We start from the raw sequence: 18,175 nt of genomic DNA, 5'->3' as shown, positions 1-18,175 counted from the left end.
TTACTCAGAGACAACTGAAACCTTGTTATATATGATCATTTGCACAGGACTCTGTTGAGAGTGTAAAAACTGATCAATTCGGTTGTTATATTGTAGTACTTCATAATTAGTTTGATGATACTTATAAATGACACTGTACTTAAATGTTTAGATCATATAATCATTCTTGGAAATAGTTCAACAATTACAACTAAGTGTAAAATTTGGAGGCTGACAAAGGAAATGTTCATCTAAAGTGTCTTGCCTTGAAGTGGAGGAAAATCAATATATTTACAACAGTTAAATAAATAAATAAATAAAAATTCACAGTTGTGATTGCATAAACATTCACCCACATTATTGTGAAGCCCCTAAATCATCTCTAATGCAATCATTTCATACCAGAGATCATATAATTAGTTGAAATGAGTCTTCTTGGTTAAAGTGTCACATGATCTGTATATAAATACACCTGTTCCTGGAAGGTCCCAGACTTTATTAGAGAACATGCCCAAACAAATAGCATCATGAAGATCAAGGAGCTACCGAAACAAATCCAGGACAAAGTGCCAGAATTTGCTTAGAAAAAAACATCCCAATGAGCACCATTAAACGCATTATTTTATAAAAAAAAAAAAAAAAAAAAAAAAGAATATGGCACAAATGCACCTCTGCTTAGAGAAGTCTGTCCAGTCAGTGACTGGTTGAGCAGTGCATTAGTCTGAGAAGCAACTAAGAGAAGCAAGGGTTACTCTTAACACTATGCTACCAACACCATGCTTCACTGTGGGGATGCTTATGGGTTATTTTGTGTCGATTCATGATATATAATCAAAGTAATCCATTTCAGTTCCAGGTTGCAACATTACAAAATGTTGTGAAGTTCAGGGGGATGAACAGTTATGTTATGCAAGGCACTGTATTTTAAAACTTGTAATTTATACCACTGTAAGTAAATAAAAAACAAAACAAAAAACTTTCCCCCTGTACCGCCTGGCTATGGCTCACAGACCTTTGAGAGACCCTGGACCCCACTCTGAGAGCCAATGCTGTATGGGTATGAAAATGTGCACTTCCATATTTGCTGTCGGCAAACAATTAATAATGAATAAGATAATCCTGTGAAATAAGAGATCTGATTTAGAACACATGGGCAAAATGATTTAACAGCAAGGGAGCACAGTGGCTTAGTTACAGTGGTTAGCACATTTGTCTCACATCTCTGGGGGTACTTGGTTTGAATCCCGATTCAGCCCTGCATGTGGCGCTTGCACGTTCTCCATGTGCTTTGGGGATTTCCTCCGAGTACTCCAGTTTCGTCCCCTGGTCCAAAGACATGTGTGATTGGCATTTTCAAATTGTCTGTAGTGTGTGATTGTGCCATGTGATGGATTGGCACCCTGTCCAAAGTGTCCCCTGCCTTGTGCCCCGAGCTCCCTAGGATAGGCTATTACAGAAACGTTCTTAAGTTAAGAGCTGATAAGTTAAATAAGGATTTTTCACAAATTTGTATTACAGAAGCAACTCATAACTGATATAGGATTCTTATCTATCTCTAGTTAAGAAATCTTAAACTGCTCCATTGTGTTCGATAATCAACTCTCAGTTCTGTTACCAAGCATTATTATTATTATTATTATTATTATTATTATTATTATCATCATCATCATCATCATTAATAATATTAATATTGTTGTTATTATTGTTATTATTATTATTAATAATAATAATAATTCAGAAACTGCCGCAATGAACAGTGTAGTCAGGGCTATCAGCACTGTCTCTTTAAATACGTGCCAACACATTCTGCGCATGCGCAGTCGTTGCTCGCCTCAGTCAGCCTGCTAACGTAGTTAGCTTGTTCTCTTAGCTTATCGGTGCTGCTATGGGAGGCTGATGGAGCCCAGGCTCGGGGGTGTTCGGGTTGGCTGCGAAAACATTTCTGTCCCACTGGGTGTTTTTCACTGCCTGGACAAGGAGGAGTTATAATTGTTCTCCTGCTCGCACTGAAGCGCGGAGTGAAGTCCAAACGGAAAAAATATATATATATTTACATATGAAATCCTTTATTTATCCATCTTGGTCAAATCCCTCAGCGCTTCAGAAAACATCAGCAGTAACCGTAACAACATCCGCGTTATTGACCACTGCTGCTGCTCACTGATTCCGGAAAGGATGAGTACTTTACATTAAACTAGCTTACTTTGTTACAGTCAGCATTTGTGGCAGCTAATATACTGAATAAGTGAACTTGTAGGATAAAACGGGTTAAACGCTAGCCTCGCTCATGATAGACTAGTCAGTTGTTTATGCTTTTTTTTTTATTATTTAAAATGGCTGCTGAGAGGACTCTGAAGTACAGCTGATTCTGTTTAAAGATGCTCTGGATTATTGGAAGGCCATGTGTGTGACTTTGAGGATTGGTGCAGTATTGAGGACTTTTCCAGCAGGAGGTAACGCTGGCTAACGCAGGAAAAAATCCAGCCTCTTGATCAGGAAGAAAAACAACAATGAGGCAAAACCGGTGGCTATCAGAGCTGAGCTGATTTATTATTATTTTATTTTTTTATTCCAATGACTTTCTTTCTTTATGAAGGATTTGATGGACATCTGTGTTTTTCTTTTGCTACACCGTTTGAAGTCAGCTTGGGCTTTTCTCTACAGAGATGTGCTGAGCGGATCATGTGTTACTGAAGCCTGCCTGGATCCTCTCCACTAATTGAAACAGTCTGGAAGAGAGAGAGAGAGAGAGAGAGAGAAGGGCCTCGTTATAATCCTGCAGACATGGATGGGAGGAAAACGCAGAGGACTGAGCTGTGTTGTCTCAGACACCTCGCTGGTTCCCGGGTTGGGCTGCAGGGCATGAACAGATACCTGGTGCTTTGTGCGATGGTGGGCCTCGTGCTGGCTACAGACGCGTCTCCGTCAAAAACCTGCGACAAAAACTGTCTGTCTGGGAAATGCGTGAACGGATCATGTGTGTGTGATCGAGGATGGGTTGGGGATCAGTGTCAGCACTGCCACGGCAGGTTCAAGTGAGTATACCTGTTTACATGCTGCCTAATAATCAGATTATAATCTGATCGGAATGAAAACTAGTTCATGTGTACATACACTTTAAAGCGGTGCGATCTTTAAAGCGCACCTATTATGGTTTTGAAACGTGCCTAATTTTGTTTGAGGTCTCATACAGTAGATCTACATGCATCCAAGGTCAAAAAACACTTTAATGTGCTCATAATTTAAACTGCAGCATTACTTTTCCCCCAGTGTCACAAACGACTCGTTCAATGATCCGTTCTAAATGATTCATTCTAAACTCCTCCTTTCAGAGAGCATACTCTGCTCAGATTGGTCAGAACGAGTTTCAGCTTTGATGAAGACAAAAGGCGATGTTTTTTGTTACAGACCTACGTAGGTTTGTACAGGAAGTAAAGTCTGGAGTCACTAACGACTCGTTTCAGGTGTTCAGAATTGGTTCCTTCTTTTGGGAGTCAATAACTTCGTTTGTCATGCGCTTTGATTTTTGAAAATTTGCAGACATTACATTCACAGACAGCTCTATAAAACACTCCATGAAAGGTAACATCTGAAAAACTACAATAGGTGTACTTTAACGGTCAGTTTGTGTCTGTTGCTTATTAGACTGTACGAACATGATCCCCGCTGTGAGCCATGTCACACTGTAGGATCTCAGTTGCCATTAATGTCAGACTGTACGACGGGAAAAACGGACGCACGCAAGAAGACTCGTACAGAGTAGGAGAAGCCACACTACAGGACTGTGCCTCAAAACTTCTGACTCTGACAGAATTTAATCGGAGGAAAAATTTGATCACAATGGCTGTTAATCGGCTGTCGGGGAACACGTCACACTAGCGATCAAAGACTACAGAGTTTGGCTTAGGATTATAGGAATCTTTTAGGATTCTCCAAATTTGTCGGGTTCACACTGTACGATTTTGGCCACAATTTAGTCGTCTGAGACAAATTTTGAGAATCCTAAAAGAATTGTCTGAAAACTACTGAAGCCCTGAGGTTTCAGACCCAAAAAAAAAAAAGACCCAATCGGAAGCCAGCGACAGAGCTTTGGCAGTGTCAGAAATTTCAGATTAAAATTTAAAATCCTCCAAAAGGATGAAGTAGACATACGAGATATGAGCAATATGACAACAATATTGTCTCACGATTCTTGAAAGACACTTCTGCGATATACGATATGTGTATCTTACACATTGTGATTTTTCAATTAAAAACCATGTAATTGATCACAAGATTGATACTATATCATCGTATCACCCAGCTCTTGGAGGAAGGCGTAGGACGACCTGAAATTTGGCGCACTAAGAGAAACGTTTAATTTGAGCTGGTGGTCTTTTAAACTGCGGACTTGTTCGCCGTAATTATTGCGAAAACGCTGCCTCGCCTACACGCCTGACTCCTCATACAGAGAGTTACCAAACTACCACACGTACTAACGGAGAGAAGAAAATAGTCTTTATTACCTCACGCTCACTTTGAAGACCGAGCATTTCATGTCGTGCTCCTTTATAAAGCTGTGATGCCTCCAAACTCCTCTTCTAGTCCTTCATCTTTTAAAGTATGCTTCTCACGGGGTAACGTTGCCACTATTACACCGAGGGCTCGTTTCTGTTTCCTGTGTGTATGGTTTTATTGGCAGTGTGATTGGTTCTCATTTTGAAAGACTGCTGCAATTAGAGTGTGACATAAATGGTAGAATAACAGCCATGTAAACCTTTTTGTCTGATTTGCTTTCTCTATTGTTTTGTGCACGTGGGTGTCCGTCACAGTGCGCTCCGTGTGCAGTAAAACAGTCCTGTAAAATAAACGCGCTTTAGATTCTAGATTAAAATCTATGTAGAGTAATTGTGAGGTTGGACGGCTGCTGGTTTGGGTGTGAAACTTACATTTGGAGGCAGATGCAGGACAGATATTGACCTCAGTAAAGTTCGGCGTTTTAATATTCGCCAGACATTCAACGAGGATGCAGAACATTTATTAGAATAAACATTTTTTTAATTCAGTTATTGTCAAACGTCCATCTTTGTAATGTTGAGTAGCGGTATAATTCTAATGGACAATGCGTGCATTTATTATTCTGAGCAACCAAAGCATTATTGTTCAAGAACATCAGACAGGTATGTAACGCTGAGCACCTTTACTGCAGTCACACACACTTCTTGTCACTGTCTGGTTAAAAATCACACTTTGAGGATGTTTTGAAATCATTAAAAACTCATTTAAAATGGTAAATGGTCTGCACGTATATAGTGCTTCTTTTAACTTTAGCGTTTCCAAAGTGCTTTACGCTGTGTCTCATTCACACACTCACACACCAATGGTAGCAGAGCTGCCATGCAAGGCGCTAGCTTGCCATCGGGAGCAACTTGGGGTTCATTGTCTTGCCCAAGGACACTTCGGCATGTGGAGTCACGTGGGCCGGGAATCGAACCGCCAACCCTACGATTAGCGGACAACCCGCTCTACCACCTGAGCCACAGCCACCCCCATGTAAAATAAAACATAACAAAAAAATATAATCCCCGAACACACCGAGGCTATGTCCAAATGAATCCGAATAGATCTGAAAATGGCATCTTCATTTTAAAACACTCTCCGTCTACGCTAACGGCTTCCAAAAATTGCTCTTGAAAACATTTACATCCCTATAGTGCGCATGTGTAGAACTGTATAGAAGCTCTGGCCTGCTCCATTTCGCTGGCTAAAAGCGCCGTCTCGGTGTGGACGGAAGGTCAAAACCCAGAGAAGAAAAAAAGCTGTTTTTTCAAATTGATCCGCATTAACATGAGACATAGCCTGAGAGGACTCTCACACTTCTCGTTGTCATGGAAACGAAGATGCTAAAGGTCGCCTCACACATGTGCGTATCTTTGGATCGGATCGCGCATAATGTACAAGTAAACGCAGATTGTTTAGAGTGTCCAGATTTGTATACATGACAACAGCTCATTCAGAATCTGTAATCGAAACAGATTCATTCATAGTGAAAGACTTTGCGTGTAAACATCGGACACTGCTCTCTTGTGGTTTCGCTTTCCTATGTCTCAAAGTCCCTGATGCAACTCTTTCTTGTCGCTCGTATCCTGGTTCATTATTTCCATAAACAGAAGCAGCTCTGCGTACACACAGACACACACATATGGGTCTGCGGGTGAGAACCAGGATTTTAGCATGTAGTCTGTCAAACCTACACCATGAAGCCTCTGAGATAAATAACTGGAACACTGTAATATGATCACTTCTGTTTTTATGTTCATCACACTGTCTTTGTGCACAAACCTCATCATTTCAGTGAAGGATACAGCTGTCCAGTGATGGCTAGTTCTAACATTAGATGTATGAATCCAGGGACTGGGCTAAAATCTCAGTTATGAAACTTTTAGTGATGAGCAGTGCATTCTATCACTGTGCTTTATAGACGACATGTGACAGTCCTGTATGACGTGTTTAGCATGATTTGAATCGCACCTCCAGGGTTGAGGGTTTGAATGCCACCTCCGCCCTGAATGTGCGGAATTTGCATGTTCTCCCCATGCTTCAGGGGTTTCCTCCCTCAGTCCAGAGACGTGCTGTAGGCTGATTGGCGTTTCCAAAGTGTGTGAAGTGGTGTGTTTGATTGTGCCCTGCAATGGGTTGGTGGTTTGCAGGATGTCCCCTGCCTCGTGCCCCGAGTTCCCTGGGATAGGCTCCAGCTCCCCGTGACCCTGTGTAGGATAAGGGTACAGAAAATGGATGGATGGATGTTATACTCAAGCTCACATTTCAAATGTCGCAGCTTCAGGCATAAAAGAGGTCAGACTGCATGATGTTGGCAGGAAACGTAGGTTGCGTCCAAATATCCTACTATATGGTAAGCAAAAAGGAGTAGTATGTCTGAATTCTCAGTATTCGTAAAACAGTAGGTGAGAAATACCCGGATGACCTACAGCTTTCGGTGAGATTCTGCAGTGTAGAACCATTGGACACCGCGCTATCCCATAAGGCAATGGGACTGGCGCAGAAGAGCAGTCAGAACCAAAAATGGTGAAAGGCAGCGCAGCGCGTCGGCTCTTTTTAACTTGTAAGTCACATGACAATGCCAACATGGTGGATGTAGTATGTTCTGATTGTATTCATGCTGTACACTTATACTGATCAGTATGTACTGAATCAACAGCCCAGCAGTAGGTACTGAATTTAATGCAGTAGGTACCGTTACAATACACAATTTCGGACGCAGCTGTAGCCAGTCAGGAGACAGTAGAGCTTGAACAACACAAATAGGAGCAAGAGTATAGTATAGCATGGTATAGTACTATACCATACTGTACTATACTTTACTATACCATACTTTACTATACTGTACTATACTTTACCATACTATACTATACCATACTTTACTGTACTATACTTTACTATACCATACTGTACTATACCATACTATACTTTACTATACCATACCATTCTATACTATACCATACTACACTTTACTATACTGTACTATACCATACTGTACTATACCATACTATACTTTACTATACCATACTATACCATACTGTACTTTACTATACCATACCATACAATACCATACTATACTTTATCATACTATACTATACTGTACTATACTATACTTTACTATACCATACCATTCTATACTATATGATACTATACTTTACCATACTATACTTTACTATACTATACCATACTATACTTTACTATAGCGGGAAAAGGATTCAGGTGTGTTGGAGTTTTAGGTTTATTTTTTTTCCTGAACAAATGAGATGTTTATTTGTTCTCTAACTTGAGGGGTCACTTGATTCATCCTTGTGGAGTTTGTATTGTTCCCTAGTTGCAAAGTTGTTGAGTTAGCGATCTGACAGGAGGTGTTGGTGTCAGTGAGTTTCTCTGTGTTTTTCAATATTTTAAATGCACTCAAGCGTGAGTGATTTTGAGCCTCCTGCTTGCCTGAACTGTCTCTCTTTATTCTCTGGTGTGGCTTCTTAGTTAGAATGCTAACACTACCCTGTTTGTGCTGAACTTTTCTGACAGACTGGAGAACAAATTACACCGATTAGATAAGAAAATATACAGAGAACACAGAGATTATATTTTGGCTGGCTAGCTAACGTTAGGTGACGTGTTCATTCTGTAGGAAGTGAGCTGTTTACGATAAAGCGCGAGCGCACTTACACGTCAGCATGGCAGCGATGCATGGCCGCTGCTGCTGGTTCAGGCAATTCCTCAAAAAATAGACAAGCTCTTGTTTTGCTCTTTCACCTGGTACTCAGTAACCGTGTCAGTCAGACCCAGGTGCACTATTTTTATTTTAGAAAACATCCCAAATACTGAGCTAGGAAACCGCATACTACCGTACTAAACACTAGGGCTGCGCGATAATATCATTTGAGCATCGACATCGCAATGCACCTGTGCGCAGTGATCACACGGCAGAACGTGCGAGGCCACTTTTTGAGTGAAATGCAGGTGAGCTGCGAGGAACATGAGAAAAGCACAGAAAAGGAAGATTTGCTTGCAAAAAGAGACACGACGTCAGTTGCATGGAGCTATTTCGGCTCCAGAGAAGATGATATTGACCAAAAACAGGCACTTTGTCTGGAGTGCCTTGCATTTATTTATTAATTGATTTGCATTTTTGCACTCGAGTCAACATGACTAATTTCGGCACCACAAAGCTCTATACGACGAGTATAAAGCCAGATCCGAATGCCATCCAAAGCAAACATGCTGTTTCGGATGCCTTTGCCAGCGTGACCACATGAGAACGGTTCCAAGCGGCAGAGAGAAATCACTAACGCGATAACTTTTCACCTTGCCAAAGACACGGTGCCGATTAACACCGTTACCAAAGAGGGTTTTATAAACATGATCCGGTCGCTTGACCAGCAGTATGTAATACCATCACGTGACTGTTTTTCTATTCAAGCTGCCATCCCAGAGCTGGTGTATAGCTGCTATTTTTTTTTCTTTTTCAAATTTAGTAAAAAAAAAAAAAAGAAAAGATGTTTAGTGCTTTTGCTTTTTTCAAAAATGAGGTTTGTATTTGTTGAGTAAAATGTTAAATGACCTACTTGGTCACTCATGTTAAATTCCTTAATGTGATGATGAAGCTTCCTCAGTGTAGTGCTGTGTTTGAACCTGGAGTACGGCGATATAACTTCCTGTAATCGACTGCATTCCCTTCTCTTCTACATTCACATATGAGCCCCCTTATTTTAGGGTAAATATCAGGACATGTTAGATCATTGACTTTAGCCTGGATTGATAGAAGAATATTATATGAATACACTGGTAAAAAGTCAGCTTTTCTTTGTAGTATTTTTATTTTCACCCCGATTTTCCTGTATATTTTTCATATTGCAGGAAAACAAGATATCGGCAATGTCAGTTTTTTTCCCCTAATACCGTGCAACCCTACTAAACACCATTGGTGCCACAAGTTTAGGCACTCTTCTTAGTGTGTATCATGCAATTGACACACAGGCTCGGTTTCTCTCCGAATCTGACCTCTCGGCCACGTGATTAATCTCTGCGGTGAAAGAAAAGTATGAAACACTTTTCCACGAAACCTTTAGATTCACGATTAACGGGGAAGTCGAGTTATTTCTCTTCTTATCGACACGGTACGAACGTTATTAAAATGAAGCAGCATTTTCTGCCATCTTAATGTGTATTCTTAATTACAGAATAATGCTAGGGATTATTCGCTTGTGTCTCAGGAGCTTATTACAGCAGCTGTTCGATTACAAAGCCAAGGGGAATGAACTTATATTACATTATGGAGTAATACTTATGACTGTATTTGTACCAAAATATAGCTTCATCTCTACCTTAACTCTTCAAAACGTCATTTTGTGGAAGATTTCTTATAATAAAAAGGACAAATCATGATTTTTGTAGATGTGTATATAGCTTTTTTCTTTCAGCTTGAGTTCTTTTTTTCTTGTACCTGTATTTTATGTTACAGACTCACTCTAAAATGGACTCAAAGCAGGTGTGTGTGTGTGTGTGTGTGTGTGTGTGTGTGTGTGTGTGTGTGTGTGTGTACGTGCCCTGTTGACTGAACCTTCTGCTACATGTTGGCTTTGTTTTTCATCTAGTGGAAGAGCTCCAGAATGAGGTGTTCATCTACTCTGACTCAGTGCCACGATTTGAACGCCTGAATAGATATAAGAATTATTCCACCTCTCAGACTGTTTTTGTCAGATGTTTCTGGAAGCCAGAAACAAAGCCTGAGTGTCTGAGTTACAAAATAGCTGACTACTTGGTTAAAAGCTAAGCTCATCCTTTTTTTTTTTTGGACAAACTTTGGACGTTTGTTTAATGTTGATAATGTGTAACTAAGCTGCTGAGATGGAAAGCCATCAAGGTCAGCATTGTTCACCAAAACCAGCAGCTTGATTCTCTCTCCCAGAGCGGTTAAATAGATGAGAAATTGTTAATCTAGAGTTTCATTCCTGTTAATTCTGAGACTCTTGCCTTATAGATGTTGCAACAACAAAAAAAAAACCCCAGTGGAGCTTCAGAGGAGGATCAGAGTTGAGAGATTTTTCTCGACTCACCCTTTGGATATTCGTTCACAATCTTCTCAGTTGTCCAGTTGGTAGATTGCTTGTGATGATGAATCGCTAGTTAACCCTTGTGCAGATCGCAGGATGTAGGATTAGTCTGAATTATTTTTGATTGGCTGCTGGTCCATGGTTTCATTGTACACTTCCACTTACGTGAGCTTTTCATAATGGTGACTTGGTGTATCAGGACATGAAAACGACTCCTCGAAGCTTTCCTAGCTGAGTGGTCTGACAAGATAATGAGCTGCTGAACACAGTAGAGAATTGCGACTGAAATTCTTTCCTTGCTGCCTCTCTCTGTGATGGATTGCTGCTCTGTGCCCTCTCGTGATCTTGGACACAGGGATTCTTGTGATCAGGTCAGACGGAGCATCTCCGGAGGTTGTCTGGCTCGCTCTCTGTGATCTGATTTCAGGCAGGTGTAAATACACAGGAAGAAAGTACTATCCTACAAAATAATTGCACCAAATCATTCAAATTCAGAGGAGACGTTTCTTCGTTCCCTCACACATGCTGCAAACATGAGGGTGACCCTGCTAGATCACTGTCCATGATGTTCCTGCCCTTAACCTCTTCCATTGTGCAGGCCCCGATGTCCCAATATGGCGCAGACATACCGGAGCCCGAGTCTGTGCGGTAGTGAGCGTGAAGTGGAGCCGCAGTGTCAAGGTCCCGCCTACACTCCCGCAGAATCACTCGCAAGCACACGCCCCTGAACTTTTTCAACTCATTATGTCAGTGTGAAATAAACAGTTATGGAAATGTAGAAACGTAGAAATTAAAGTTAAAGTTCCAGTCTCCTCCCAAAGATCCTGAAAAAAAACTCCATTGGTGCCTCAGTGACCACTTTGCTCAGAGAAGCTGTCAATCACAGCTGTCAATCATGACGTCACACCCCCATTTTTATAGCATCAAATAACTAACTAAAATCAAACTTATTTCAAAAACAAACACTTGAACTTACATCAGCGAGATAAAAACGACCTAAAATGACAGAAACCATCTTTGGGAAAAATTTATTTGAAGTGTAATTTGATTGTTTTGTTTGTCCTAGGTCCCATTAGATTACACAGAGAGGGCGGGGTTTATGACCTATACTGCATCCAGTCACCTGGGTGCGATCGAAACGTTTCGGCTTCACTTTTCAGGACTTGTGCAGCACACTTGATGCGCACATTGAAATATTTTAAAATCAAGGAAACACAGGTACTCTAGGAATGCTGGTCGACCAATCAAATTAGAGAACTGAAACTAATTGTTGTATAATTGTTCTTTGTATGGTGTATTGCTATAAAGCTAAATATTGCATATTAATAATAGGGACATGACAGAGGGACATTGCCATTTTTCTCCTATTGACTATCACTAGCACTAGCAATGATGGTCAATAGGAGAAAAATGGCAAACAATCTCAATCATAAGGGATAATGATCAGGTTTCACAGTTAACTTCTTTTCTCACGCACACTAGTGACGTTCAGTGAAATATTAATGAGAAATCCAACATAGGAGTAGTGGAAACTGCAAACTCAAAGTCCTATCAGTTAAACAGTCATACAGGAGCTATTTTACAGCAGACACTCCACTCAGGTAGTTAGCGATCTGTGCACGAAGGTGTTGACTGTGGTGTTGGCATGAAAGTCGAAGCTCTGAAACCTGTTCTGTTTGAGCAGTGTACAGGCGAGGGGGGGAAAAAAAGAATTGCTGCATTGTTTCTTTAGGCAGAGATGATAAAAGGGCTAAACTAGCACCACTATCTGCAGGTAGTCGAAACAGCATTGTGAGTAATGAAGGAAACTGATAAGCAACGTTTAAACATGTTGATGATTTATTATAAAATAACCACTCCATTGAAGATCACATTTTAATTATAAAGGCGAATATGCAATTTTTTCAGGGTGAAATAACAAACAGCGAGTATGAGACATGCAAAAATGTTTTACTGAATATCAGATCAATCTTTCCGCCTGTAGCAGTATGCGCGCTGGTGTTGGATAAAGTTCAGACAGCCACACAGTGCAGGAGAGAAAATGTATTCACAGTAGAGATGCATGTTTATAATAATTTGATGGTCAGTTCAGATATTTGCATTTTCTAGCCGTTTTCCTAAACCAGCAAATAGACAAATGCAAAAATGTTCCATATGAGAGCAGCAGTAAAACATGCTGTGCTGCTTCTGGGGTAAAAGGAGCTTCGTATAAACCCCACGTACATGATTCATGTCCATTTTTGATAAGGCTTGCAGTGGAGTTGTACGTTGTGAGAATATTTTCTCTCTTTTGTATTATGAGCTTGATATCTGATGGCGTGCTCTAGCCTGCATGAATGTCAAACCTGCCTGCCTCAGACACTTTTCAGTCTTCAGGCCCTCCGTGATTTTGCGATCGCAGAAATTAACGCGAAATCAAGGAAGCTCCATAATATTTCAAAATTTCCGCAGATTTGGGCCAAGACATACCATGTGACATCACAAAGTACATTCAAGCCAAAGCCCGCTTTGATTCACGCGAATCGACCAGGAGTACAGCTAAAAGGTTTCATTTACCAACAAACATCACTGTGAAAGCACAAAAAACTCAAATTTAACAAAATCAAGCAATTTTGGCTGCAACACTGACTATGTTTACATGGACAGTAGTAATCTAATTATTTAACTTATTCTGAATAAGACAATATTGTGATTAAGGTGTTTACATGAATCACTTTTAGAATATTCCTTTCATGTTCAGGTTTTACATGATATAGAACATAGATCGATTAACGGCACACGTCATCACGTCCCCACGCCACGCCGTCTGACGTTCCCTGCAGAATTTCACGTATCAACATACAGTTCGTCTTCGTTATGGGGCCGTATAGAGTTTTGGGTGTGTTTATTTTTAATTTTGCGGACACTTCAAGTGCAGTTACTTATTTGTCATGCTATACGTGCAAATAGACGACAGCTTAAAGCCATGGGCTGCGTCCCCAAACTGAGATGCAGTTTCGGACGCAGTCATGCTCTCGTGCTTTCCGTCAAACGGTTGAGCACTGCCGTGTGTGTACGTGTCCTGTCGGAAAAGGCGGTGAAAACTCCCACACGATGTTAATAGTGTGATTAAGGTGTGTACATGTCTGTAATGCACGTCGATAATGCGACTAAAACAGGAGTACTCCACACGTCTAAATTCAATTTGTGTTTACTTCAAGTATGACTTTAGTCGGATTAAGGTAATTAAAAATTGCTGTTTACATGCTAGTTTCTTAATCAGAGTATCGTCTTAATCGGGTTAATATCGGATTACTGTTGTCCTTGTAAACGTACTGACTCACAAATAAACCTCTGTAGGATCCCGTATGGACTGTGAGTCTTGATGCGCATCTTTAATTTGTATGTGAGAGTGCTGCTCTCTGCATCAAAACACTGACTGACTTTTCCTTTCCATCTTTCTCCCTCACTTCATGTGGGTGTGTAGTGTAACAGTGCTTCAGTATTCAGTGCACAGCCTTAATTAATGAGTGCTGTGAATGAGAATAGATATCTGTTATCAGTTAGATGGCTGCTTGCTACTGTTTGTAGATAAAAGCAACTCATAAAGCTGGATGCACCTCTGAGACTGACGTGGAGCAGACGGAGGCTGTATTTTAACCTTTCTCTTTTTTTTTTTGTGTGGATTAAACGTGTGAAGGCGTGTTGTAAATGAACTGCCCAGAATTGATAGCTTACAAAAGGCAGAAAAAAACCAATCATTTACACCATTTCAGGTTTAAGGAGAGTAGGGGAGTTAATTATAATATAAGCTGTGTAGTTAGGAACTGCTTGCTGAGAGCAGCAATCACAAAATAAAAAAATAAAAAAGCAGGATGGTGGATTTTTAGGTGATTCTGCAGTAATGTGAAGTATCTTTTGGATTTAATCCATTTACAAATCAGTTGTCTAATGTTCACATGGCTAACTTTTTTGAGATCTGTTGATCTGCTGCTCAGTGTGTTTGAACATAGCTGAGCATTGACCAGTGCAACAACAAAAACCAGCCTATTTGATCACTTTCTAATTATTGTCACATTAACATTATTTGTAAAGCGTTAGATTTGATACTTGTTGCATTGTAGGTCTATACAACGGCTTCTGATGTTAACTATATTCTAGTCCAATGTTAGCAAAGTTTAACGTGCATTGATGGATTTTATTTCATTTTAATAAACTCCGAATGTTGTCTGTTTACCTTGACAGGAAGTGAGGGATCCCGGTGAGTACTTTGGGGATGTGGGGAAGGGGTGGGACTTCCAGGCAGTGACAGTTAATGTTGCAGGGTTCAAAACACTGCACAAATCATTCCAGATTCATATGTTGACTTGCTCATCTCCTGTTTTATTCATCTCCTCTTGTCTTGTATACTTTTTAGCGTATTTCTCACCCTATCTGGATGGGATTACATGTACATGGGGTCCTGGGGTAATTTCCTATCTTATAGGTGCTCCTCTATGACATTACCGCTCGGATAGGCCATGTCGATGTTTTTCTCAGGTCTTCGCTGACAAAATTACAGACAGAATTACCTGCTATTTTTCACCAAACCCAGCAGTCATGTGATCATTTTAATCCCGTCCGGATTTCCATGTCTTTCCATGCACTTTCTATGCAGATGTCGCCTCACATTGGGAAGGAAAATGTTTGCCTGCTACTGCTTGCCGTATTTCGTGTCGTGTTGTGCGTATCCGTGACCCTCCCCCAGACATCCCAAGTCACAAACAAAATTGATGCTTCTCGTATACTTTGTGATTTTTATTGTTTTTTTTTGCATTTTCAAATTGTTGCTGGAAGTGAGATAAGAGACAGTGTCTCTTCTCTACTGCGATGCCTTTCTGAAAGGCTTGGAAGCCATGTTGTAACAGGAGCTTTATCATAAGTCCACGTGACACAAACATGATTCGGTTTCGTAGAAAATACAACCTGCTAGATTCTCACAACTGCTGTCGGGATACGAGAGTTTTATCACTGAGGAGATGTGTATATAAGTCGATTATAATATAAGTCGAGTAAACGTTACTGGATATCGTGGCAGAGTAAAATCATGTAGTGCTGATTAAATCATATCACACAACCCTGCTCCCGGCATATCGCAGTCTATAGGTCTGGGATACGCCTTTAATTAACGTTAGAAAATCTTATGTTAATATAATACAAGTCTTTCCTACATCATCGTTCAGTGATTTTTCTTACCTGATTACTTTGCACGTGTTTACAGTTTTGGCTGCAGTTTTCTGTCTTGGCCTGAACAAAAGCTGTGGAAGTTTCTAGAACACTTATGCAATGATGTAAGTGTGCTTATTATTTCTGAGCCCCAGACTTACTCAAAGATGTGTTGGCTCTCTGTTGGTCTTTGTGTCATGGCATGATGCAAAGCCCACTAAATAATTTTGCACGTACTTTAATAGTTGGCTTGTATTGCACATGCAGACCAGACTGACTTCTAAAGGGAACTGGCACTTTACACTTTGTATGTGTGTTGCTTTGTTTTTTTTGTTTTTTTTTTAAAAAATGATCATGGGAGGTGTCACTTTAATTTTAGAATGTTATAAACTGCTAGTTCGTTAATAGTGTTAATCAACAAAAACCTCAGGTTATGAAATGACAGTACCTGTACGCCTCAAACGACCCTTTTAGTAATTCTAGTAGATGACCTGTACTGCACTATACAATACAATACTATGCAAGACAACAGTATACTATACTATATTATACAATTCTATACAATGCGATATTATACATTGCGATATAATGCTATACTTTACAATACTATTAGGGCTGCAACAGATAATTGATAAAAATCGCTAATTAAAATAATCGACAGGGAATTTCATTATGGATTAGTTGGGTGTGTGACGTCACTGTGGATAACCCCCGTCAGTGACGTCACTTCACAACGGTGAAAAACGCATTTCTATGAATATAACACAACAGTCTGAAAAACAGCGGCGATCACAGAGTGAGCTGAACTGATCGTCAAAAAGGACACTTGATTTAACAGATGAGCGATCTCAAATTGCTGAACATTTCACTCCATAGCTCTAGTCTTTGATGTGTTGCACTACTATGCTGAGCAGTGAGACATTTCAAAAGTGCATCCTATCACAAATAGCCTCGTCACCGGACACCGAAATACAGAGTCAGTGTGTGTCTGGCTTCAAAACAGCTATGGCAGAATCTCTGAAAAGGCAGATATATTCACACTTGTGCTGAAAATGTGACCCTATCTCTTGTCACTTTAGCATCAGACTCAAGCATTTTTAAATCTGACAGAGTTATCAGTTATTGAGGAAACCATTTCATTCTACCATCAGATTATCAAATATACACGACAATATATAATTCTTCTAACTGTTAGACTGTGCCCCATGTGTGCGAGTGTGTGTCTGTGTTGTGTCTGAGGTGTCGAGTAATCGTCCGTGCGTCAGACTGCTGACTGGTCAGCTAAAGTAAAGCTGACTGGTATTTGGGTTAAGCTCGGCCAGTTGTCTTGATCACTGTGCTATATTTAGACTGATCTTTACTGATGTGTGTCTGATGTCTGCGTGCCATTTATTGCTACACTTGATAAATAGGAGGCATGAAAAAAGTTACTAAGTTGATAACAAGTGAAAAAAAGATTTATTGTAAAGTAATTTACAATAAATATGATTAGAATGTTGGATTTGGAACCAGCCTGCTGGTCCCTGTTGTAGAACCTGAACTGCTGAACTAATACTGTTCTTCAATTCCTTACTTTTTCTGGTGAATAATGACACTTTGTCCTCAAACACTGGCACACATGAACAGCACTGAAGCATGATAGCTGATCAGCAGGATGTCATCTTTTGTGTCGGGTAGTAAACAGATGCGTTTGCTCAGGATTGATGGTGTTGTTATGGAACAGGCCTTGGCCCAGACATCCTAACAGCCGAGAGCTCCGTCAGACTCTGATTCATTGCCTTAAAGACACTGCCTCTCACTTACTCACTTCCCAGATGTAGAGGACATTATCAGTCACATAACAGCCCTGTAATCCCATAGACATCGAGCTGTAATCCAGACCTCGCCTTTGCTCTGAGGTGTGTCAGGAATGTGAAAATGCTTTGCGTCTATCTTTGACTAGATTTCTGAACAGGGTGAATTATTAATCAAGCGGATTTTATTTGGTTTGCTTTCATCTAGGGAGAAAAGATTCAGACATTGTGCTACCGATTCCGGGTCCACGGTTAAATGTGATAAGACAGCCGCTGCAGGATTTAGCGATCGCAGAAATTTACGCAAAAACCAAGGAAAGTCCGCAATATTTGCAGGAGCTTGCGATTTTTCTAAATTACCCCAGATTTTCCACAGATTCGGGCCAAGACGTGTCATGTGACATCACAATGCGCGTACAGTCAAAGCCCTATTCGAGTTCACGTCCGTTGAACAGGAGTACAACTGCTGTAAAAGGTCTCATTTACCAACAAACATCACTGCACAAGACCGCGCCAGTCAGTTTCGTGCAGTTTGCAATTTTGCCAATTCATGTAGTTTTCCTCAGAAAAGCCCAAAAATCTCCGCAAGTCGCAGCAAAAGCGAGCATTTTTGGCCGCATT

At 40.4% G+C, this 18,175-nt stretch overlaps 1 protein-coding gene across 1 annotated transcript in view; it reads left to right on the top strand.

The window, feature by feature from the left end:
- The first annotated feature begins 1,821 nt into the window (after positions 1–1,821).
- The window catches only part of atrnl1b (attractin-like 1b), a 129,041-nt gene continuing 112,687 nt past the window's right edge, over positions 1,822–18,175 (top strand). Inside the window, exon 1 of the mRNA XM_053640575.1 lies at positions 1,822–3,014. Within this exon, the coding sequence (XP_053496550.1) occupies positions 2,764–3,014 (251 nt within the window). The 5' untranslated portion in view covers positions 1,822–2,763. The remainder of the gene's footprint in view (positions 3,015–18,175) is intronic.

The sequence above is a fragment of the Ictalurus furcatus genome, chromosome 13 (assembly GCF_023375685.1).
Source record: "Ictalurus furcatus strain D&B chromosome 13, Billie_1.0, whole genome shotgun sequence".
NCBI classification, from domain to species: Eukaryota; Metazoa; Chordata; class Actinopteri; order Siluriformes; family Ictaluridae; genus Ictalurus; species Ictalurus furcatus.
This window is presented reverse-complemented; position numbering and strand designations above follow the sequence as displayed.